We start from the raw sequence: 24,322 nt of genomic DNA, 5'->3' as shown, positions 1-24,322 counted from the left end.
AACCTATTTCTATACTTGAGAATGCTATTTAATTTACAGCTCTAATGAAACAAAATTCCTTGTGCCTAACAGGGAGCAATGAAGATAACCCAAGCAACTGAATCTTGCAGGAAAGACAAGAAGAAGAGAAGCAGAGAAGCATTATTATATATTAAAGATGATTTACAGAGTTTATTTTGTAGTATTGGGGATATCTGAATATGAGACACTCTATGAGATGGTGGCTCATATGGTGGTTGAAAACCTAATTGATTTGCACAAACTTTACTTCTTGACGTATGTGCAATAGCAGTAGGAATGGAATTTTGATTGCAGATAAAATTTATATATGTTTGAAGGGGAAAAAATCGTTTTATTGCAGCTTAAATATTTTGCTTAATGAATGCTGGCAATCCTTATGGTAACAGGTTTTTCTTTTTAATGCGCAAGACAAAAATGGGAAAATAAGAACAGGCTTTATTGTCATTTCTCCCATTGGCTGCCTTATTACTTATGCTTTGAAACTAGTTCTGGCAACTTTAGGACTGTTACAGAATTCATAATAAGAAGAAAATGACTTGAAAATTGTTCCATTAAAGGTCAAGGGGAAATAAATTCTGTATCATTTTCCATATTGAGCTGATTATGGCACTCGTGTACAAAAACTTACAGATGTAGGCCAGTTCCAGAATCACCATCACTAGACACTTTTGATTATTTAGCACTTTGTGTAGCCTTAGTTGCTCTCCAATTTCTTGTACTAGAATAAATTAGCTGAACACAAGTCATTGTCATTCATAGTACAAGGTTTGTTTAAATCTAAACTTTTTTTTTTTTAGAAAAAAATCAGACTAAGACGTTTTTCCACAAAACTGTGTGGTGTCACCGTAAACATCTCAGTCATAAAGGTGGAATGTCACTTCTAATGTTAAAATATATTTTCTAAGAAAAAAAAAAAAAAAGAAAAAGACACATGATATTGCAGTTTTGGTGAATGTCTACTCCTGAGGTGAAACCAAGACATTCAGAAAAGGACATTCTGGTATATTATATGAATATTATATCAACATGTAGCAGGTAGCTTGAGTAGAATTATTACTGCTGTATTCACTGTTGTATTCCCTCCTCTGTGCATCCTTCTGTAGATCCAAGTTTCAATGCCCCCCTCCACCCACTATGCCTTTTAAGTTGTGCAAGATTGAAAAACTGTTGCCAGTATTTTTGTACACAGATTTTAAAAAAAAATGCATCTAGGATGAATGTTTATTGAATTTGCCAAAGAAAAACTGCAAAGCCTGTTGGCTTTTAAATGGTGGATGCCTTTGGGGAAGACGAGGTTGCTCTATGCACCAGAAGTGACATTGTTGCTGTTTCCATTTATTCCTCATTCATTGCTGTTGTACTATCCACGCCCTTCAAAAACCTGAATAAATTCAAGTACTCCCCCCCCCCCCCCCCCCCCCCTTGCATCTGTGGTATATTCAATGAAGTTTACATCTGCTTTTTTCTGTTTGAAACAAGTAGTAAAAAGTGGGGTTTAAAAACAAAGATGGAAATAAGACAGCTGCGCAAGTTTAAATTTATTTGTTACGTTTAATTTAAATGCATTTCTTTAAAGAATGGATACAGTACAAACAGAAACAGAAGGGAGAAATAAAGACAAGGGCAGCCATGTTTAATTCAATTTTGTACAAAACAAATAGATATTAAATTGTGACATAAGTGTGATCACATCAGGTTAAGGACTAGTTAAAAAAAAAAAAAACTAAAAACTCTCACAAACAATGCTTAGGAAGGCAATGCAGTCCATTCACTCAAACATTCATATATTTTAACCTCTTTTGCTGCAATCTACACACAAATGTATATGTATATATATGTGTGTGTGTTGTTGTGTGATTGTATTTTTACTGTGACCCAGATTAGTGTGAAATGTAATACTGTGAATGGAGGATAATTAAAAAATATATATATACAATACTGGGGATGATATCTAAATGATCTATCACTCCCTTAAAGCTAAATACTAGGAGAAAAAAAAGAATTATATCCCAAGTTCTGTATATTTTTTTAAATTATACAGAAAAAGTGGCTTCCCACACATAAAAAAACAAAAAATAATTAAAACTTGAGCTCAAATATTTCCATGAGCATTGTCAGGACAAAACAAGAAAATCTGTACAACAAAGAATCACCCTTGAACCATTTTAGCAGAACAATTAGAACATGATAGAATGATTAATGTAGATAAAACCAGCAAAGACTTGTAGAAGGCACAGGAAATTGACTGAGCATGGAGTATCATTGATAAACAATCATCTATATGATCTAACAGAAGCACAATTGAAGCATAATAACAAAAAGGGTGGTTGTCCTGCTTTCAGATCACCCTCAAGTAGCAATCCTATTGCAAACATAATGGTCTCAGAAAATGTAGAGTTTTTAGTGTTAAAAAGATAATAATGATAGAACTTAAACTTCCTAGCCTTACCTTGTGGTCTAAATAACTTAATAAATCTACCATTACCATAACATATTCAGGCAGAGATGTTTAACTGTGGTCCTAGCTGTAGGTTTTTTTGTTTTTCTTTGTTCAAAGGACATTTTCTATACCAGAAGAAATCAAATTCTCTTATTTGTTGAGACGATCAGACCTCTGGGCCCTCTTCTGGTAAAAGAAAAATGCACATCATGGCTTGTTACTGTCCTCTTCTTTTAAAATAGGTGCCCAATAGTGGGAGAGAGGAGAAAGCAGGTTGCTAGTAGTATATTGGTGCAGAGCGATCATCAGAGAATGAGGGCCGGAGAAAGACCTCGAGGGAACGGTCACTGTGGGGAAAGGAGGGGGTAGACAGTCAGAATTAGCGTCAACTTTATCCCACACATCAACAAACAGAAACGCTGTTAAACCTTTCAACCACACCCACAGTAACTGCTACATTCATTTTTTGAGGTGGAAAAAAAGTTGCTGTTTTGTGAGATCAAGCATGAGATGAGAAACCTTTCAAACATCACCAATGAAAAGCAGTTGGTAACACAAAGGTGAAAAATAATCGTTGGTATCCCTGGCGAACATGTGTATAAAGCAACTAACCGAACCCCTAATGATTACCAAGTTGAAAGATCTGGTGACAAAAATACACCGGCAATTTAAGGAGTGGATCCTGCTGTTCCAATTTAGAAAAAAATTGGGCCTTTAAAAGAAAAACAGGCCCGTTGTGTTGCAGATCATTAATTTTAACAGCAGCCTGATTCAGCGTGAACCCAGAACCCCCGGGACCCAAGCTGAAAGCTCCAACTAGTAGGCCACCCATCCCCTATTATTAAAATTATTGAAATGACAGTGATCTACAAGTGCCGACATGTAATCAGACAGCTATACATCACTTAGAAGGTGAAGCTGTCACTCAGACAATATCCCAAAGTGTGTAAAAAGTCGGATAGCTTAAGATTATGTAATGGTATTAATGGATAATTGGTGCGATTTAAATTTAAAAGCCTGTATTATCTCTCACATTTATAGCCATTCAGGAAAAAAAACTAAAAAGAAAGGGACTATTCTGTCCAAAAATGTGTGGATGAAATGAAAAAGGTGAATGTAATGTAAGATTTATCTTAAATGCATTAATAAGCTTACCAACAACTTTACATCTTATTAGAAAAAAAATTAAAATAACTTTTAACATAGGCTTCATAATTGATCCAAACGTATTAGATTTAAAGCCTGAATTATCTTTGTGATAATAAAGATATAGGTTTGAATATTTAAAGGCTTTCTACACATCTTCAACAGGTTTACCAGCAGATCTGTCAAAGTATTTATGCAGGCATGCATGGTTAATATCTAATGAGGAGGATATTGGGTTATTGAAATAAAGAAAAAAGAGTGCACAACCCAAGGCCTGCCGGATTGCAAAGACCAAAAAGAAAAGACCAGTAATTTCCAGTATCCTATTCTAGCAGGTGACCAGCAAAAAACAGATGAGACCAAGCATTAATAGAGAGAAGAAAAACAGAGGTGATAAGTTTATTGAGCGGCGATGGAGACTGGAGGGACTTACAGCAGTCCTGTTCCCTCAGAACCGGGACAATTCTGGACCCAAACTGGAAGGTAAAGAGAACCTTGGGGTTTGAGTGGTTCACACCTCAAATCATGCATGAGGTAAAAACTTGTAATGACAATTGTTAGTCTGATGCAAGACAAATATACTGTACGCTGGTTATATTTCAATGAAAAATGCAAAACAGCGGTGCAACACTACTGTGCATGCTACACATGCCTCGTCAATTCAACACAGTCTCAACAGAGAAAATTATACTGAGAATGGACCAAAATAAATAGTGAAAACGGCTAATTTATTTAAACCAAATACAAACCTCACACAAGCAAAAATTCAAAATCAAGGAATGTGTGCAGGCAGCAAAAAGTCAGATTCCCACAATAAAAATACTGTATCAAAACACCACTTTTACCCCCAAAGGACAGTACAGGTACGACATGGGTGGGAGGAGGAGGCAGGAATGAAACATGCATGGGACACAGCCGTAACGGAATTACTCACAAAATGTTACTTTTTAAGTAAAAAAAAAAAAAAAAAAAAAAAAGCAGAAAGAAAACACTGAAACAAGGGAAATTCCTCGTCAGTGGCAGAAAATATTCCTCGTCAGACCAGAACCATTTATTAATATATAGAGATGTGTTTTATTCAGAATACCTTTGTAAAAAGTCACCATACATTCAAGGTCAATTTTAAGAGTCACGTTTTTCTGGTTTTCCCCTCCACAGCATGCATGAGTATGTTTATCATTGTATCTTGAGATATTTTACAAGGACAGTATTTATTATTGATAGTTTTTTTTTCCCTTTAAAAGAAAAGACCAAACTTGTACAGCCATTCAGGAAAAAAACAAAAAAGCAAAACAAAACAAGGAAAAATGCATAAAAGCTGTGGTCGTAGTTAAATGTCAAATTATTCCCAACTATAATTTAAGGGTGGTCAATAAAAAGTTTGCTAATAAAGCTTGAAGTGGGAGAAAGAAATGATTCTATGATAGTTTAAGCAACAAATCTTGGTAGTAAGTCAGTCAGGAATGCAAATAAGTAAATAGAAATAAACAAATATATAAAGAAATATGCCCAAGGGTGTAATGTTAAGTATTCAATTTTTGTAAATATATAATTAATATGTTAAGTGTGTATAAAGGAAAATATTAAAGTAAGGCCAATATGACACCCTCTTGACAAAAAGATCTAGCACTGACACGAGGAAGCACAGCAGGACCTGTGGGATTTCTCAAAACAAACACAGCAAGCTATTGGACAGAGTTACTTATAACATAGCTTTTTTTTTTTGTATGCTTGTTGGGTAGGAACTCAATATTAGGGCCCTCGCGGTGCTTAAGGAAAGGCCATTCAGTCAGTGGCTTAAGTACAACGACACTGAGGTCTTTTGGCACTTGAACAGTACATGAACATGTCTTTCAGTTTTTTGACAAAATGACACAACCATGTACATGCATGAAAGACAAGCAGTAGCAAAGGCAGTCTCTTGAGAGAACAGTCCAAGATGTGCGGACTGATTAGAGAGTGTTCAGAGTCCGTATCGCTGCATGTCGAGCAGGTAGGCCCCGCTCGGGGTTTCATGTTCAACGCAATCCTCCACCCACCAGCCGCTACTGTCCACACCAACGCCAGAAGAAGCAGCAGCAGCACCCAGGATGGACAGGAGGAGGAAAAGGAGGAACCCGGGGAGGAAGAGAGGACAGAAAGGAGGGATGAAATTGGCCTCTTCCATTCGGAGAAGGGGTGTGAGTGGAGGCAGAGGTGCAGACAAGTGGACAGGCAGGGAGGGGAAGAGGAAGGAAAAGATGGGGGAGGAAGAGGCCCCTGTGCTATCCGGAGCTGTCTGTGTCTGTCTGTATGTGTGTTCTCACACAGTCGAAATCAATTTTCCATCAGGACTGTCACTGTGGAACAAAGAGAGAAGGAAGCTTGCCAGGTCGGACACACTCAGAGAGAAATGGAGAGAGACAAGACAGGCACAAGGAGGCAGGGTGGTTTGGAGAGGTAATGCAGGGGGGGGCTCAGGAAATTACTGTTGGCCCCACCTACAAAACTCCAATCACACCTGCAATAATCATGAAGACCGGAGCTTCAGTTTCATCATCAACAACTCTAAACAGAAATCTAGTTTGTCCCACAAATCAAAGTTTTACAATTTAAATCATGCCCCAAATGGATGCAAAAAGATGAAAAAAGGCACAGCTGTTGATGAGGAAATTTCTCAGTGATCTTTGTTGCTGTAAGGATGTAGTATTAGTCTGTGAGGGTAAATACACCCTATACGATGATAATACTGATACAGAAGAAATAAAGACACATTTAGAGCAGACAGGAAAGTGAAACAGCAGCTTGATGCTAAAAAGAATCCAGGCTGCCAGGCAAAAAATGGCTGACATGACATCTACTGTTAAAACAAACTTCAACACTTTGACAAATGCTCATTCACCTCAGGACACTGTTCTCTTTATCAAACGCACATCACCTGACACACATAAGAAAAGCACGATGTTCTCCCTAATTAGACAGGAACAAACCTGAAACTCAGTATGGTCTTGATATAAATAATAATATCTAATTGAACTTGCCCAGTAGCCATTAGACTATAAACTGGAACACTGATGCTGCAAGAATCTCACCAGTGCATTACAAATATTTCTAAAAAAAAGTAGCACTGAAAAGGGAGAAACCGAGGAAGCTAAAGACACAAAGTAATTAAATGTAAAGTTAACGTTTTTCCTATCTTAATCAAATATATTTTTTCGAATTGAATATCAAGATGTATGGAGCCCACCATAAAGGAAAGGAACACACGTTCAGAGGCAAAAAAAAAAGTAGTTGAACAGGTTAAGATTTTTAAAAATCAATATCTATTTCTAATCCTCTGATTCAAAAATTAAAATAAAACAAAAAGGATGATTAGAAAAAATATGGAAATTGAAAAATACTGTAGGAAAATCAGCATACATTTTGGTGACTTCAAGCTACAGAAGATAAACACTTCTTCCTCCTTATTTACACACATAAAAATGTTTAAGAACTACATTAAAAGGTTTCCTGCCAAATAAAGATGGCTTAGAAAGTTAAATTACTGGGCAATCTAAATGTTGCTGCACAGAATATAAACATTCCTTTTATTAGAACACAGAATATAGCACTTTCTCCAGTAATTTTTGGATGTTTGAGGATGTGCAGCATTCTGCTGTATTATCTGCTTTATTGCAGCTCACAATACACAGCTGCAATGACAATGGTTCAAATAATCTGCACAATAAAAACCTAATCATTTCAAAGAGGCATGTAATTTTGTGTTACACAGCGGAAATAGTTTTTGCTGATTTACTTAGATGTTTGTAATGCAGTTACCCCTCATGTAATCCAATTGCAAAGTTATTTACCCTAAGTCACAATTACTGATGTAATATTCATTTTTCAGCATAAATGAATAATTATGGGAATGCAAAATGACATACCTTGTGGCAAAGCGGCTGTCGTAATCCTCAATAGCAGGCTGGAAAATGAAAGAATTTTTGTTTTATTGAAAGACAGTTATATTAATTCACAAACACTAGGTGGCAGTAGGAACTGTGCAGAAGTCTAACTTTCAGGTACTGCAGAATTACTCATGACCAATTATGCAATAGAGCCCTTAATCAGATGGAGGCTTCAAATTAAGTACACAAGTAAAGCAACCGATTCTGCACATTTCATGGATGCTTGGATTGTAATACCTGTGGAGCAAACCCTGCCATGCTGTAAGGGCGTGGGCGGGTCTGTGCTAAGCTCTGGGCCAGCAGTCGAGCAGTTAGGCCGTAATCAGGTGTGGGCACTGATGCATCGCTCTCCAGCAGGTTCCCTGTGCTGCTGCTTTTACCATGATGAAGACTGGAACTGGAAAAAAACAAAAAAAGAAACAGCCTTAAGACTTTGACTCATTTGAGTTTTAAAAACCTTTCACGAAAGAAGTAGGACATACTTCACTCTCAGCTTGTCCCCATCACTCTCAGGGAGCACACGAGTGTAAGAGAATGGAAACCAGCCACGCCTAAAAACATGAACAATTTTCAAATGTAATAAACAGATTAAAAGAGGAAATGAAAAACATTTACATTGTATATGTGCATAATTTTATTTATACCAGTAAATGATAATGAAAACTAAATGCATGTGTGTTTCAGTTGATTTTACAATATGAATTAAGAGAAAACAGAATAGACGTACATTTTGTTTTTCTCATTTTCTCCATAGTGCCAGCCATCACGGGCCTCAGGCACTAGCAAAGTGATAACGTCTCCCTCAGAGAAGCTTAGCAGGGTACCGTTGTCACCTGCAGCATGGGAGAAGATGGCCTGGACGCGGGAGCGCCCGTTCTTTTCCAGTCCAGCCGCCATGGAGCTGGACCTGGGCAAAGTCCGTGTCTCCCCTGAGGAGCAGAATTTTAAATAAATATTTGTGAATTAAAATGTGTACAAGAGTGTAGATTTAAGGTATCAATTATGTAGATAGTTTGAAATGTCTCGTACATTCCTTTTATTTGTGGTTACAAAAGAATAGTTAATAACTTTATGCAAGTCAACAAGTATAAAAAGAACTTTAAAAACTTTGGAATTTAATTATAACAGGGCAAATGATGCTTATTAATATTAATCTGTAGCAATAATAGCTCACTTTATAACTAATGTACAAATAATGTTATCAACAATTTTAGGATATTTTTAATATATGAACCATACTTTACTTTATCGAATTTTTTTTCCATTCGATAAAGTAAATTCAAAGCTGCAGTCTCCAAAAGACACTTATTTGAAAACAAATGCATGTATACTCAATTCTTTATTTTTCTTTATAATCTTAAGTTTTCTCTCCAACCATGTTTTGCTACAAAGTTGGTCACATGTATTGCTTCTCAGTTGCCTAGCAAATGAAAATAAAAGTCTTTGGAAAAGGCATCTTTGAAGCTATATTTCACAAGCAAAATCCCCTTAAGTGACAAGAAGTTGGCTCCTGTTCGGGGTGTACTTGCTTTGTAACAATAGCAAAACCTTCTCAATTTCTGTGTCAGGAAGGTGCAAAGACAACCTGCAGTCTTGAGTAATTCTATAATCATATCATGGATTTGGTCTTCTCAAAATATTTGATCCACTTTTTATATACTCTAACCCTTTTCCAAAGTGTAACAGCAAACTATGTTAACTCTCACAGCCTCTATGTTTTCCATACATGTGACCTACAAGGTTTTTAACACACTAACGATACACTGCACCACTTATCTGTCCTAATGAGGGCAACATTGGGTACAATTCTTCAGTGTTTTTTCTCTAAAGCTACAGCCGTCTTGAAACAAGAGCAGCCTCAGCATTGTGCTGTTCATTCATCTGTGATTGCATAACAGCAGCATAAGGAAAACCTTATTGGTTTTCATGCATCACACCAGTCAATTGAAGTATATGCCTTGAAAAACCATTAAAACTGAAAAGGTGGACATGTTGGGGCAGATCAGACAGATTGCCATCCTACTTTAAAAAACTGTATAAGGGGAAAAACATATCAGTTAAATATTTCTGTGACCTCTTGCTTAGTTTTCATAGAGCAATGACAGTATAATAAAGTCCAAGCTGTGCTGTTTTAGCTTACCAACGGGATTTTTATTCTTGGCTGGAGCAGGCCTACGGACAGGGAGAGTATTGGAGTAGACGTCGCTGACCTGTCTCTGGGGCGGGACCTGGGACGGACCCTGTGTCTGAGCCTGAGGGGATGACGGCCTAACTTGAGAGACTGACATTGTACCCCCATCTGTCCAGTATTCCTCTCCATGGACTCCTGTCGTCCCATTGACCATGGACATGCCATCAGGACCCATCAGCCTCTGGAATAAAAAAGTAGGGAAAAAGACTTAATTCAATTGTCAGCACTTGGATTTAACATGGTTACATCAAATATAAATATATTTATTTTGGTCAGGCAGAAAAAAAAAAAAAAGTCATTAATTTTCTCACCGCGGGGTGTCCAAGACCACTGCCCATAAAAACAGCCAGCTCTGGGGGAACAGGAAGAGGCTGAGCCCCTGGTATGGGGTCTGAGATGACCAGATTGGATTTGGAGGAGTGCAGGGGACTGGTGCTCCCAAGAGCAGCAGAACACATCTGTTGGGCCAGCATCATGGCTCTGTCCGGGAGTTTATTGGGGTCTGAGCAGGCCTGCTGCCACACTGGGATCTTCTGGGTCAAAAGGTCTTTACCCTGAGAGAATGAAGTAAAACAACATGGAAACAAAAACAAAAAGGCTGGATTAGAAGAAGAGATGCTAATATCTGTTTAGCCCTGCCATAAATATTTAAAAAAGGCTTTTCTAACTCTTTACTCTCATTGTTTTAAATTAAATAAATAAAAATCTGTCTTTATAAACATTTACTCTGTGTGTATCCTTGACCACTGCCCTCTGTAGAGCTTTGATAATGTGCTGCGTGGGTAAAGCAGACCATCACTCAGCCCTGCTGCCCACTGCAGTCTTTCCAGCCTGTGGACACAGCTGTTCTTTTTACAAGTCTGGTAATAGTGTTTAATGTTTAACGGAAAGGAGTACATGTAAATAAAACAAACAAACACAAAATAGACTATGCGCTCTCATACAATCAGATTAAAATCTCGTTTCCTCTCTAACACATATCTTTTGCACATAAGGAACCCTCTGGGAGCACGTTCATGAGTTTGGTGAAGGTGGACATTTCCCCCACACACCCCCATGCTGATTAATGACTAGACTTCATGTTGGGAAAAGGAAAAAAAAAAAAAAAATGGCAGCGTGGTTGACACACGCATCGTCCTCCCCGCAGCCACATCTTCAGGCTGGCAGTTCTCACCCACCCATAATCCCAGGTGACTGATGCACTCCATTACCCATGGATTTGAAATTGTTGTGAAAAAGACATGCATTTGAAGCGCACACACCCACACAACAACGAGAATATATATGTAAATGAATTACATACTTCTTCAATAACATTTGCTTTTGCTGGACCATAAGAAGTGGAAATAAATTTGTTTAGTTTAAAATTTCAGGAAGGATAACTAAGGGTAGCAGGTTCTGCTTAGTTTAAAAGAAACTTACTTTCAGTCTGGGTGGTGCTCCAATCAGAAAAAATCTTTGGTGCATTTTTTTTTTAGAGATTTTACATGGTAGATAAAGAGTATTTCATAACTGACCAGCTGAAGTGTACATTGATTTTGAAGTTTTTTTTTCAAAACTATTCTATAGCAGTTTGGCTGGGTTTAAGGTTGTCATGGTTTATAGTGGGAAGGAGATCCTCTGCATTTAGCTTCATCCATCCTGTCGAGCTTCTCTGTTGCCCATGTAAACACGCCTATGTAATTTGAGAGGTAGGATTTGTCACTGAATGAGTCATGTGACCCAGAACGCTGCTGTACCATCCACTGAGCTTCAGGTAAAAACTATTCTGTCACTTATCTAATCAGAATATTTTTGTTTTTCAACTGTATGGTTGAATTTGGGCTTATCTTTAAAACATTCAGTTGACAGACCCTGTTTTAATGATGATAATGAGACAGTGATGAAATAAACATGATTCTAAAATTAATGAAGAAATGTCGAGATGTGGGAGGTTTTCGTTCTCTAGACTAGACGAAAATGTTGATAATGACTTGCCGCACAGACAAAATCAAAGGCATCTCTTCCCATTTTGCATCTAATCTATCAATTAAAAACTGAAGGATCAACAATTCAAAAATGCATGTTAAAAACAGGCTTGATGGTTGGACACCACCGAAAATCCTATGGATATACTTCAAATATGCAAAAGAAAATGTAATGTAATGTATAGACAAGTAGTGGTTAATATGTACATAAATGAGTTGGGGGGAAAAACCACGGCAGCACCTCTGCCAGATGTTCCTACCGAGGTAAGATCCTAATAACTTTAGGATAAACTTCGGTTAGTTGCTTTAGCATTAGTTTTGTTATTTCTGTGTGTTACTGTCAAAACTCTGTAGTTTATAGCTGGATAACAAGTGTGATATTGAGCAAAGTTTAACTCCTTGTCTAGGTGCTGTCGACACGTTACAATGTGTAACCAGGTTGAGATAAATGTGCTTTGTCATCTGGTAACTTTGGGCTAAAAGCCATAAGAATATGGTTACCAGGTGTCCTGATTTTCCGGGACAGTCCCCACGATCTGTGCCTTAATGAGGCAGTCTCTGATTTTAGCATTTTATGATTGAGAAAAATCATGCTGTGTGTAGACTGTTATTTGAGTGCTACAGCACTAGCTGTCATGGTAACAGCAGCAGAGGTGCAGCACATTTTCTCATCCCCAATGCTTTCCTGTGATACAGAGTCTGGATCTTTTCATATGTGTTATACAAGGTTGATCCGAGGAATGATCGAGCCAGAAATGGTTCAATTTATATATTTCATAGCTAGTTATGATGGTTTTGATCATTTGTAATTGTGAACAGAGTTTCAGGCTTCAGAGAATTTGTCCACTAAGATTGAACATAACTGAGTTCCTTATAAAAATTAAATGACTTAGTTAGAGGCCAACTGAATGAGACAAATACAGCATGAAGGGAGAATGATGAGGAAGGACAGTTAATCACTGGATTCAATTTTAATTTCTTCTGCTGCACCAGCTAGTAGCTCTCAGTAAAATAAAATGTTTTTTGCTAAATATAGCTATTTTTGGCCTTTCTCAGGCTGAGGAAACAAATTAGATAAAAAAGAAAACTAAATATTTAGTCAAATTGATGTGTTAAAACACAAGATGGTAAATAAATACATTCACATGTGTATAAATATTTTTTTAAATATGACATATCTACATTTGATTGTTCAGTATTCACTTGCTGATATTTGTATAAGGTGTTCATTATATATACACAATTAAAAAGCTAAATCAGACTAAAACTAGACTTAACCTTTGAGTTTTCCAAGGCTAACACTTGATTAAAATGTTCATATGTGAAATGACTTAATTTTGACTAAAACTATAAAGCTTTGTCATTTTGTCCAAAAACAGCCCTGCCGCTATCAGATTGAAAAACACAAAGAGAGACTGTATAATTCTGTGACAGGCGTTCCTGTTGCTTTCAGGGCCTCTAATCCTGGAAGTTACAGGTCTAGTGCCCCTAGTGGATAAAAGTTACAGTCACTTTAACAACTCCAAGGATACATTGCCTTTGCTGCTACTATGATTAATGCTTTTCTTGCCCTTGCAAGAGAAGCAGTCTAGTGTATGTGAGAGAGTTGAATCTTTGTACGTTTGCAGTTGTGCTTTGCTCTTTCAGTTTTTTTATGCTGGATGGAAAGCTCAGAAGATGTCAAAAGATAAACACTCATATTTCAACAGAAAAGGTGGAAAAAAAAGTAGTAACAATAATTAGAAAATTAAAGTAGTAATTTAAAACTCTGGTGAACTCTGGACATGCCTTTGCCTTTAATCTAAACTAAAATATAATTCCTTTTCATTTGTCCTTTTCGTTAACAATTTAAGATGCATCCTCTGAATGGAAAGGAAACTGAAATCAAGACTGAAAAGGCATTTGAACGTACCTTTCCATGGTAGGCGCTGTTGTTTTTGGCCACAGCACATTGTCTGTCCACAAGAAAGCAGTATCTGCGACGTTCCTCAGACAAAGCCGTCTTGTAGCCCTCAGCAATGAAGCTATCTAGCTCAGTCTGCTTATTGCTAATGGTCTCCACAAACTGAAAGGGAACACAAAATAACGGTTAAAATATGAGAGTTATGAATTTTTATCCTGGTCTTGCTTTTATCCTTTAAGCTGTATAACAATTTGTACAACAAAAAAGTTTGAAATATGCTGACCCATTATAACATATTTTCTACACATCTTTTCCACCAAAGCTCATTAACTTAAGATAATTCCATTAAAAAACAAGTATGGTAAAACACATGGTTATCAAGGTTATTTGTAAAACAGGATTGAATACCGAAAGGTTATTACTATTCAAAGAAGTATAAGCCACAAAATATCTTTACTAAAAAAGGTGGTAGTTGAGTGGAAGGAAAACCTATTGAAAACATACATATACAAAAAGGAATACCAAAGTTTTTAGTAGCAAAGTCCAATCAGGACCCCATGGTCCAGCAAAAGTCTGTTGAAGAGCCACCACTAACAGATGTATTTAGGACATCGGTTACCACCAAGTGTCTTAACCTAAAACATCGTGAAAAATGTCTGCCCTACACTAAAGCCCACCCCCAAAAAAAAAAGAGTAATACACAGTGAATCATACTCCTCACTTAATAGAAGTGATGTATTTTATTTGAAAATTCAACACCCAGAGTTTGGAGGAAGCATAAAGGGGCAGAGAATGAGAGCTGATTGTTGTGCATTGCAGTCAGATTATTTCAGAGCATCTGTAGATGTTTGACCACCATGTTTTATTCATTACAAAGTCAGCCGAACAATAAACCAGGAAATTTAAGAGCACCTAATGCTTCTTTTTGACTTTATGAAGACACTGATTTTCATTTTCCTTGAGGATTTTGTATCCTTCCACAATGCATGAAGTGCAAATACCTGCATAATAACTATGGTGAATCCGTTCTGATTCAACAGGAAATTGGTAGATCATCTACAGATAACAATATATGCCATGTGTGAGATTGGAAACGCAGCTCCCAATAATTCAAATGTTTTATACAACTTTTAAAGAAAAATTTGCTTCCCCTTCAATGTGTGCAAAACTAATGAACAGGTATCGCACAAATTTATTCTACAGTACAAGAATATAGCTTTCAGTCAGAAAACATTAAAAATCTTTTTCAATATTTGTTTCTGATAAGATTTAATAAATTAAATTTCAATCAGTCTTAAGCTTTAGCATCATCATTAACAGAATAAAAAAATACCTTCAATTGATCACTGTGTGTAATTAATCAACACCTTTGACATTTAGGACTGCATTGCAAAGTGTTTAATGTGTGCACAGCAACACATTCCTGAACAGAATGTCCATAATTCAAACACAAAGAACAGGAATAAATTACCGATACTGGAGATGGACACAGTTTCCATACATTCATGCTTCATACAGAAGCTCAGCCTAATGTAGCGCTCTAAAATCAATTAGCCAATTAGGAACTAAAACAATGGAAAAAAATGTTTACTGTATCTAATTCACTGTAACACAAGTTGCACCATATCAATTAAATTTGTAAAAAGAAACCTGCACATATAAGGTTCATGTCAGTGTTTTGTATATTATCAGTTCAGTTTTAGACTGCATTTAAAAGTAGGTCAAATGAGAACTGTTTGATGAATTTATAACCATCTGCTAATATGAGTGACCTAGAAGGGTAGATTTTTTTATTTACTTGCCATGATTTGATCTAAGCTGAAACATGCTTTAGTGTGTTGCCATGTTAGAATCAAGTCATATGTTTGAATACATTTCCAAACGTTTCCATCTTAGATATTGCATATAAGAACTAGGAAGGTTAATGTTTAACATTTTATTAAACAAGTAGATTAATCAGATTTTTTTAATCTCTGTTTTTATATTGACTTTTGTAGCAAATTCTTTAATGGCAAATGTGGAATTTGTGTTTCATTTCATAATCATCAGGCCACACTCCTAAAGGTATAGTGGAGGATGTTCTTCTTCTAGGTGGATCATCAAAATAAGTGGTCCTCCCAATTGTCAATCATTCTGGTGACGGTAAGGCCATTTTATGTGCTTGTCCCCATTTTCACTTACCAGTGGTGAGTCTGACATAGTAGAAAAATTGCAAATGTTATTTTAGAAAGTAAGCTTGTATGAGCGAGGCAAATTGCAACTTTTTTTTTTTTTTTAAGTGGAGAGGGCGGATCTTTTCAAAAATTTGCGAAACTCCTGCAATATACCTTTAACCATTTTAAGTAAGTCAAAGTTAGGTCTTTGATTATTTATGTAGTCATTCATTTTGAGAGAAAGATGCTCCTTTAAAAACATGTGGGAATTAAATCAAAACCCACAGATATTATCTATATAATTGTGTAGCAAAGCCCATACATGTTATGAGTAAGCACGATACCCTCCTTTTGTCATTTCAGTATTTTATTTGAACAGCTCTGGGTCAAACAAAGAAGTCTGTTACTTTTCATCGTGGTGCAGCGCTTTTGTATTATCTTATAACATAATGCTGAGTGTGAATCATTGCTTTGCTAGATTTAATAAAAAAGATCTTACACTGAAAATGCTTTAAATAAAGGCTATTGTTCTTTAATTAATACTTTGTTAAAATATGAGGATCCTTCAGAAGAGTTAGTGTATAAAACTGCCAAAATAATTTTTGCGTTTAAAGATGACATTTATTACTTCTAATAATCTCCATGAAAAAGAGATGGGGATAGCAATTTTGTTTAGGAATGAGTCATAGTCTTTGCTGCAGCTGAAAAGAGAATAAAACCAGAGGAGGGAGAAGGCAGAAACAAGCACATCTCAGTACAGAAATTTCAAGAAAATGCACACGTGGACAGACTGTATTATCTTCAAGCATTTGTGAAATGGTCCTTGACTACATCACAGAAACTGTCCAGTGAAAGGACCCAAGAAAGATCACAGTCAAAGCAACTTCCCCTTTGTCTCTCTGGTGGAGTGACCCTTTTCGTATTTGCAGTCTGTGACTCACAGACTGCTAGCCTCTGCAACACCTCTAACCAGAGCTAATAGGAGCGGCTGAGGCAGTGTGCGCTCGCCTTTTGTCAAATCAACATGGCCCCATTCTCAGCCATTCAAAAGGTCATGAAAGTAACCCAAGACAATGAGTGCAGTGAGAAAAGCTCACACAGACACAAGGCACCATTATTTTCCAGTGACCTCAAGTTACATCACAGCTAGACTGACTTGTTCTACAAAGGTTATGGATAGAAATGAAAACTGTCAGGGCAGTTTTAACACCCCAGCTTTAAGTATTCAGCATTACAGGATCTTCTCTGTACATCTTTATACACCGACATATACAGGATTAAATTATAGCTGAAAAAAAAGACTATATTGCAAATTGAATAATCTGTAGATTTTTTTTTTAGATTAATCAATTAATAATTGGATAGCCAACGATTCTTTGAAGAAGACTTTTAACGAAATGAAACCAGGTAAAACTAAAGCTTTTCCACCTGAGGAGAATGGAGCATTTTTAATCTTTTCTAAATCTTAAATGCAAAATGTTTCTTTTTTTTTTTTTTTTTGGCAAAATTACTGCTTTAAGTGGGTCGCTCTGTCGGCTAAATTCATGCTTTATAGTCCCTATACTACAGTTAATAATTCATCGATTACTAAATTGGTTGAAGAATATTTCAATAATCGATTCATCACAATTAATCTGATTTCCTAACGCTCCAGCACTCCAATACTCTGCACAACCATCACATTTTCTGGTAATTACAACCACGGGGACAGAGGCTCTCATAGCAATTGCTTGGTAAATAATCCACCTGGATTCATGGCAACAAAAGTGTTCATATTATGCAGTACTTCTGAGGTGATTGCACAGCAGCTTGCACCATTTCGAGCTGTCGCAGCACTACTGTTGGAGTAAATAGAAACAGACTTTGGAAACCTCTGAAGCAAAACACCCAAGGTACATTTTGGTTTTTATCATTGATTTTCCTTTGCAGGCACCCCAAAACACTTTTCTTTGGGTGTGCATACCTGTAAAATCTACAGATTAGAATCCATTTAATGTTATAGAAAAAGTCTGAGTGGATCAAACATCATTTCTATGATATTAAGTTCTCCGTCTTGGTTTGGAGAGCTGTTCCTCTCTGCGCTCTTATTAAAATCTTGTGCAGTACAAAGGAGCTCATCTTGATACAATCCCTTTATATGGTACTCTTCATTGAACTTCATGATGAAATAATTAGCATTTTATCAGATTTTACCTACTGATGGGGCTTTGGAATCGTCTTTAGGAAAGAAAGGTCAGAGCGAATAGGAAAAAAATGAGAAGTCTATAGTTTTATCCTGGTCTGACTCCTTTTGCTGCTAGAATGCACTAAGATACCAGCTTGTAAAGAAGTAGTGCCTCTCATCTTTCAAAGCATCACAAATGTGGTGGAGGAGGATGAGACACTGCCCTTATCTTTGCAACATTTACTTGTCCTTTTCTTCCCTGCCTCCCGCTGTACCTCTAGCAGCACAAATTAAACCATGCAATCTGTCACAAATCGGAACTATTTTTCCAGGTGGACACTTGTAATTGTGAAGCACAGGTCTTGTGGGAGTGCAGGGCTCTCGTTCTATAATTTGCCAGCTACGCTTCTTGTGGGCTCAGGCACAAACGAGTTGACTTTTCTCTCACACGCCTACAGCCGTGATATTATCAGTGAAAGTGAGCAGACTGAAAATGAGAAAGGGAGATTGATTTTTCTGTTTTCCTGCAAAGTCATTGCAAATTACTGTATGAGTCCAGAGAATGAAGAGCCCTTCCCTCTGCACAGATGGGCCTAATTGATAAGTCATACAGACTTGGTAGGAGAGTGGGATTACATCTAAAACTAATAATTAAGTTTAACATTCAAAGAGGTAAACGTTATTTGTTTTTTACTTTCCTTCCTTCCTTTTTTTCATGTACCGGTAGTTCAGAGAAAACAATTATCTTAGGTGATTAAGTGTTTCAGTTCTACCAGATTCTTCTAACCACAGGAAAAATCCTATAACTTACTGGTATAAGATAAAAAGAAGAGCATTTCTTTTTTCTCTGATTTAGTATTTGCACTTTCTCAGACACAGATTTTGGAATTTTCATGATTAGGCTTAATCATCAAAATTATACAAAATCCACAAGAGCGCTTCTTGATCTGAAGTAAGAAACAATATGCATAAAACTTTTAAATAATCAGATTTTTTGAGATGTACCCAGTATAACTGTGCAGCTTATGGAAGGACCAAATTAGTCACCACTTGCTTTGAAACACATGTTAAAGTAAAAAAAAAAAAAAAAAAAAAAACCTTTACATCAATACCTTTTGGTGTCAAGAAAAAGGTTTGCAGTAGAATAAGGCAATAATTATTAGAAAGACAGGCTGATAGATATATTTAGTTCCCATACATTAAAAAAGGTAAATTTAAGATAAATCAATATTCTAACTATAATATTCTAACTGTTTTTTGTATGAAAAAAGCACAGCCTTCACATGCTTTTACAATGTTTGTACTAAATGCGTATTTAGCTGCAAACCTAAAATTGAGGAGGATTTCACACCACGATGTGTTTATTATTATTATATATGTATATTTATATCCTTTTTTTTTTTTTTTTTTTTTTTAAACATAATTTTGATATTTTTATGCAATCAATATGTTCAATAATACTAATATAAAAGCATTTGAAATGCTGTTGTAGTTCTATGTGGTGCAAATACAGATCATGGATTTTGACATTTCACTTAAAAGAGCTTCATTTGTCCAGGAAAGTTTGATCTGTTTTGTTTCAATCTTTGAAAGTAAATGAGACATATTACTGGTTGTATCTTTAGTTATTATTGCATCATCATTAATAGAAGCACTTGATTCCAATCAGTAGTTTTTCCACCAGTCCTTATCTGAATGTCTGCATTTATTCTGAAAATTGTAAATCATCAACAAAAACTATATTCACGTTATTTTATTGATAACCACAAGACATATCATTAAAAGGATTTGGTCTTTAGATGAAGTTTTAATACATATTCCCACTAAATCATTAACATGGGTACCATGAAAATATCTTATATTAAAAGTAGAGTATACACTCTTACAATTACTGTGTTTAATGTAATGCAGAGCCGTTTATTAAGAGGAATTAAATGACTTAAATAAGACAATCTATAATGAAGAACTATACAACAACAAACTTTAAAAAAAACTTTTTCACTATTAGGAGAAAGGAAAAAACTTAAATGAAAAGGAGCATGATTCTTTTCTAATTGATTTGCTCATGTAGAGCCCACAGTAATGCTAGCAATTCAAGCAGTGCTTCACACTTGGCTGCACTGCTGAGTGCTTTGTCAGACTTGATGCCTTATGATGACACTTAATACATCACCTCTTCAAGGCATTTGTGACACAATGAAACAAACGTGATGTGACAACCGAGTCACATCAATCCAGCTCTTCCACACCATAATAGACAAGATGGCGTTGGATGTGAGTGTGCAATTGTAAGTGACAGCATAAAAGTGGCACAGCAAAACAAAACAAAAAAACTTTTTTGAGTTTGTAAAAGTTTGTATCCTGGAGATTTAGTCTACCTGACAACTGATCTCACCTAACTAAGACCAACAGCAGCTCAGTTATAACTACCAGCCCTGGTCTGTGTGCACATCTTTGCTCCCATCCTTTATCTTAATTCCTGCTACCAACGAATTGTTTTGACCTTTTTTTTTTATTGTGTCTCTTGATTTCCCTCTTGGTAGAGGACTGAACAAGGAAGCATTAAAAAAGGAACAATGAGCTTGATACAGAAGAATGTTGTCAGGTTTGTTTGTGCCCAGGAACTGAACTGAACTGAACTGCTACCCTGTCATGTAAGGGATGGAAAAATAAATGTGACATTACTAATCAAGCAATGTCATACAGCAAATGTTCACTTCGAATCAATCAACATTCATTTAACCTGAAACAATCAACAAAGGTTCCGTTATTATAAGAAACTAATCCCTCAAGCAGCCTCTTTCTTTAATACAACTGGATTAAAGCTTAAATCTGTATTGCAGGAAGCTAAGAGTGCAATAGTTCTACCTAACCTTTGATGCATAAACCCATTTCTTGTTATTGCGTGTGTATTATATTTTGTTAAAACTCCGATAAAGTAATCTGTCAAATCCCATTGGCTCAATTGTGCATCCACCTTCAGTATATCAATAACTGTAGTTTGTGTTTTCCTCCTGCCTTTCAGTATTCCTACTTGAATGTATGCACATATAATGAAGGTTTCCAAGGGCACATAATTCATAATCAAATCTTCAGCATTTCCCTTCCCACTCAGGACATCATGTCACCTCTGCCTCCACCCCCATCTTGGCAGTGTTCTCTTTACTTAATAAAGGATTTTAAAGTCCTTCTTTTCACTGTGGTTCATAATCCCTAAATCTTATATTCAGCCACATCTAGTTGGAGTATGCAGAAACTATTAAATCAGTAAAGCAGAGAAAAAAACTAAGTACATATGTCTCCTAAATCTACAACCATCTTAGCAGTTTCTTCTTCTCAACATTACTGCAAATATTTCTAAATATAAACTTTTATCTTGTTATATAAGGTATATGCAGAGAATATATATATATGAAGAAGATTTCTTATCAAGTTGTGACGCAGTAAGAACTCTGCAGGGGCTCACCTGCATCTCCTTCTCTCCGTACTTTGAAGGGTTCTTACTGCCCTGGCTCTTTCTTCTGAGCTTCTTCAGTTCACCCTGGCATTTTTCCAGACTCTCCCCTTTGCTCTTATGTTCCATCTGGTATTTTTTCAAGGCAGCCTAAAAGGAGAAAGAAGCAGTTCAGAGAGAAGAAAATCCTACTTTTTGCATAATCAAATGTTTTTAAAGGTTTTAATCAAAGAGACAGAAGACAGAACATGTTTTACTGAAATATATGCAAATAAAAAAAAAGAAAAAAGAAAAACGATCTCTAGATTTAATTTATCAAAGTAAAATATAAGAACATCTTTCGTCAATTTCCTTTGTTAGAATTAATTCTATCGCCACATTCAAATCAGGTATAGCTGATCACAGTCACACATCCACATTAACACAGATATTCCCTGTTGCATTTGCTCCTCTTTAGAGTGAGGAAATAAAAAAAAATAAAAAAAAATCCAATGAACATTTAAAAGAATCTCTGTGGTGTATTGCTATGGACCAGATATCAGTTTATGTTCAACAACAATATTATAGACTTAATTTAGTCAGATTAGATAAGAGCAACCATGCTGATGAAGATTCTCAGTCATCCAGTTCATAGTCATTCCGTAAATAAAAAAAAAAAATTTTTTTTTTAAACTTTTATGGAAAGAGCAATCATGATGATAAATTGTGGAAAATCTTGAAGAAAATCGGTTAAGGGATGCATAAGAAAACAATGTTTGAATGTATATCCAAACCCAACCCAGAATCTGTGGCAATGTTTAAAAACTGAGGGTAAAATATTGTCTTTAATTATGACAAAAATAGCCGATTTCGCAAAGAAAAATAGGTAGAAATGTCAGGCTTTTGATGCATAAACTGGTACCGGTAGATATGCATGTGCATTGAAAGGTGGTTTTACACAGAACGAACCCTGTGGTGCTGACAACATATGCACAGATATTACCCCCCATGTTGGGGGGGAAATGGACAACATAAGCACCCAGTGTCATGAAAACCCCCAATGCACTCTCTCCTGGTGATAGTCATGTTCTCTGATGTGTCTATAGAGGCATCTGTTTCTGCTGACCTTCACTCTCTGTTTTGACTGACTATTAGTCACTCTGTTAACCGTTCCACTCGTGACACCACTCAAGCCCCCTGGTGCCTGCTAGACGTGCCAGCTCTTAAAAAGACTAACTATTTGCTTACCCATCAATGATATTCATGTGCCCCTAACTCAAAATGAATTATCTCTTTTTCTATTCAGTTTTTAATTATAGCAAATAACATTTCATTTTCCTCCTGTTCAATTTTCATCCCATAATACTGTCGCATTTCAGCCCAAGGTTATTATCTTTCTTTGTCAGCATCCAACATCCAATCTCATACAGGTATACGTTTGTTTGCTTCCAACAGGAATCACAAGATTCTGTTTCAACAAGTCCAGAGAAGTAATGAGAAGACTCTGGAGGTTTGACATCTATACCCTAATGAATCAGAGGATTATTAAACAGATACTTGTAAAGTTAAGGCTGAGAAATGTATGTCAATTACAGGTCATGGGGGATATGAGCTAGCATCATTCTCTCTGTTTTATCTCTGTGTTAGAAAAGGCACAGAAAATTCTTTCAATAAAGGAAGTGCTGGAATTATCTGGGTCTTAAACTTTATGTTCTCTATTGATTTATTTACTGGTTTAGCTTTGAATTGAAGAACTTCTTTGATCACGTATCTGTGAGTATCTGCTGCAAAAGCCCATCCCTTGTTAGGGCTGATTTTCATCAAATAACATAAACAATCAGATATCGGTGACAGCCTGTGAGGACAACAACACAAGCAAGGTTTTGCAAAAAAAAAAAAAAAAAAGTGTTAATAACTCAATCTGTTTGATGTTTTGATTGTTTAGCTAGATTATTTCTGTAATAATAATAATAAAAATAATAATAATAATAATAATAATAAACAGTGTTGTTTCCTTGGCTTTATGAGCTCTGTTGCTATAGTAACAGTGTGTGGTTTGAGAAAGCTCATGTGGTCCCTACATTTGACAAGATTAGAAGGAAAAAGAGGCATATGCACAGGGGTTCCAACACCCACATTTGCATCCTGGATGAAATGGGCACATAAACAGGTATTTTCAAGGTACTCTGAAAAGGAGCAGAAATTGGAAACGGTTGCTTCAGACTAGCAGCAGGACATGCAGTGTTTGCATTTCATTGAAGAGATATTTTCAAAAATCACCGATCTATTCAATATGTTTGAAAATGGACCAAATTAGGTCTTTGGACCTTTATCAGCTTTCAAATGCATTAATGATAAAAAGGGATGAGTCATCTCCTCATTTTCTCCTGTTGTTCAAGGTAAAGTGATACAGCCAACACAGACTGCCTCGCTGGTGGCAGAATTAATCTCACAGAAACTGGGGCTGGTGTTGGGAAATAACTCCTAGATTAACAAAAAATAGTCAGATAACCCCTCCCATTTTCCTTGTACTGAAAAAGCAAACCCCGGTTAACCAACATGGAAAGAACAGATAACCACTGTTGATAAATCTGTTTAGAAACAGAAGGGTCATTTAGGTTTCTGACCACATTCCAATCTTTATGAAAGGATTGACATGTGATCTAAAATGTTATGAGATCTATCATGTGAAGCAAAATCAATGCATTTTACAAGTATGTAACGGACCAATACATTGTTATCTATCTATCTATCTATCTATCTATCTATCTATCTATCTATCTATCTATCTACACTATATTGCCAAAAGTATTTGCTCACCCATCCAAATTATTGGAATCAGGTGTTCCAATCACTTCCATGGCCACAGGTGTATAAATTCAAGCACCTAGGCATGCAGACTGTTTTTACAAACATTTGTGAAAGAATGGGTCGCTCTCAGGAGCTCAGTGAATTCCAGCGTGGAACTGTGATAGGAT

The 24,322-nt window shown here is 36.2% G+C and overlaps 2 protein-coding genes across 5 annotated transcripts in view; one reads left to right on the top strand and one right to left on the bottom strand.

Moving 5' to 3' along the window:
- aatka (apoptosis-associated tyrosine kinase a) overlaps positions 1 to 940 on the top strand; it is a 41,826-nt gene extending 40,886 nt beyond the window's left edge. The window contains exon 14 of the mRNA XM_038277401.1: positions 73 to 940. Within this exon, the coding sequence (XP_038133329.1) occupies positions 73 to 101 (29 nt within the window). The 3' untranslated portion in view covers positions 102 to 940. The remainder of the gene's footprint in view (positions 1 to 72) is intronic.
- Positions 941 to 1,552: 612 nt separating this feature from the next.
- LOC119778249 (brain-specific angiogenesis inhibitor 1-associated protein 2-like) overlaps positions 1,553 to 24,322 on the bottom strand; it is a 32,387-nt gene continuing 9,617 nt past the window's right edge. Inside the window, exons 3-12 of one of the 4 annotated variants that reach the window (XM_038277398.1) lie at positions 21,378 to 21,515; positions 13,604 to 13,756; positions 10,036 to 10,278; positions 9,674 to 9,905; positions 8,261 to 8,462; positions 8,016 to 8,084; positions 7,771 to 7,930; positions 7,513 to 7,550; positions 4,041 to 4,083; positions 1,553 to 2,808 (exon numbers count right to left, since the gene is read on the bottom strand). In XM_038277398.1, the coding sequence (XP_038133326.1) occupies positions 4,056 to 4,083; positions 7,513 to 7,550; positions 7,771 to 7,930; positions 8,016 to 8,084; positions 8,261 to 8,462; positions 9,674 to 9,905; positions 10,036 to 10,278; positions 13,604 to 13,756; positions 21,378 to 21,515 (1,263 nt within the window). In that variant the 3' untranslated portion in view covers positions 1,553 to 2,808; positions 4,041 to 4,055. The other 3 variants (XM_038277396.1, XM_038277395.1, XM_038277397.1) reach the window with 3 other exon arrangements.

Source organism: Cyprinodon tularosa, unplaced genomic scaffold, assembly GCF_016077235.1.
Source record: "Cyprinodon tularosa strain WSP-4 unplaced genomic scaffold, ASM1607723v1 ctg131, whole genome shotgun sequence".
In the NCBI taxonomy this organism is placed as follows: Eukaryota; Metazoa; Chordata; class Actinopteri; order Cyprinodontiformes; family Cyprinodontidae; genus Cyprinodon; species Cyprinodon tularosa.
The sequence above is the reverse complement of the archived record's forward strand: the minus strand, read 5'-3'. Positions and strand labels throughout refer to the sequence as shown.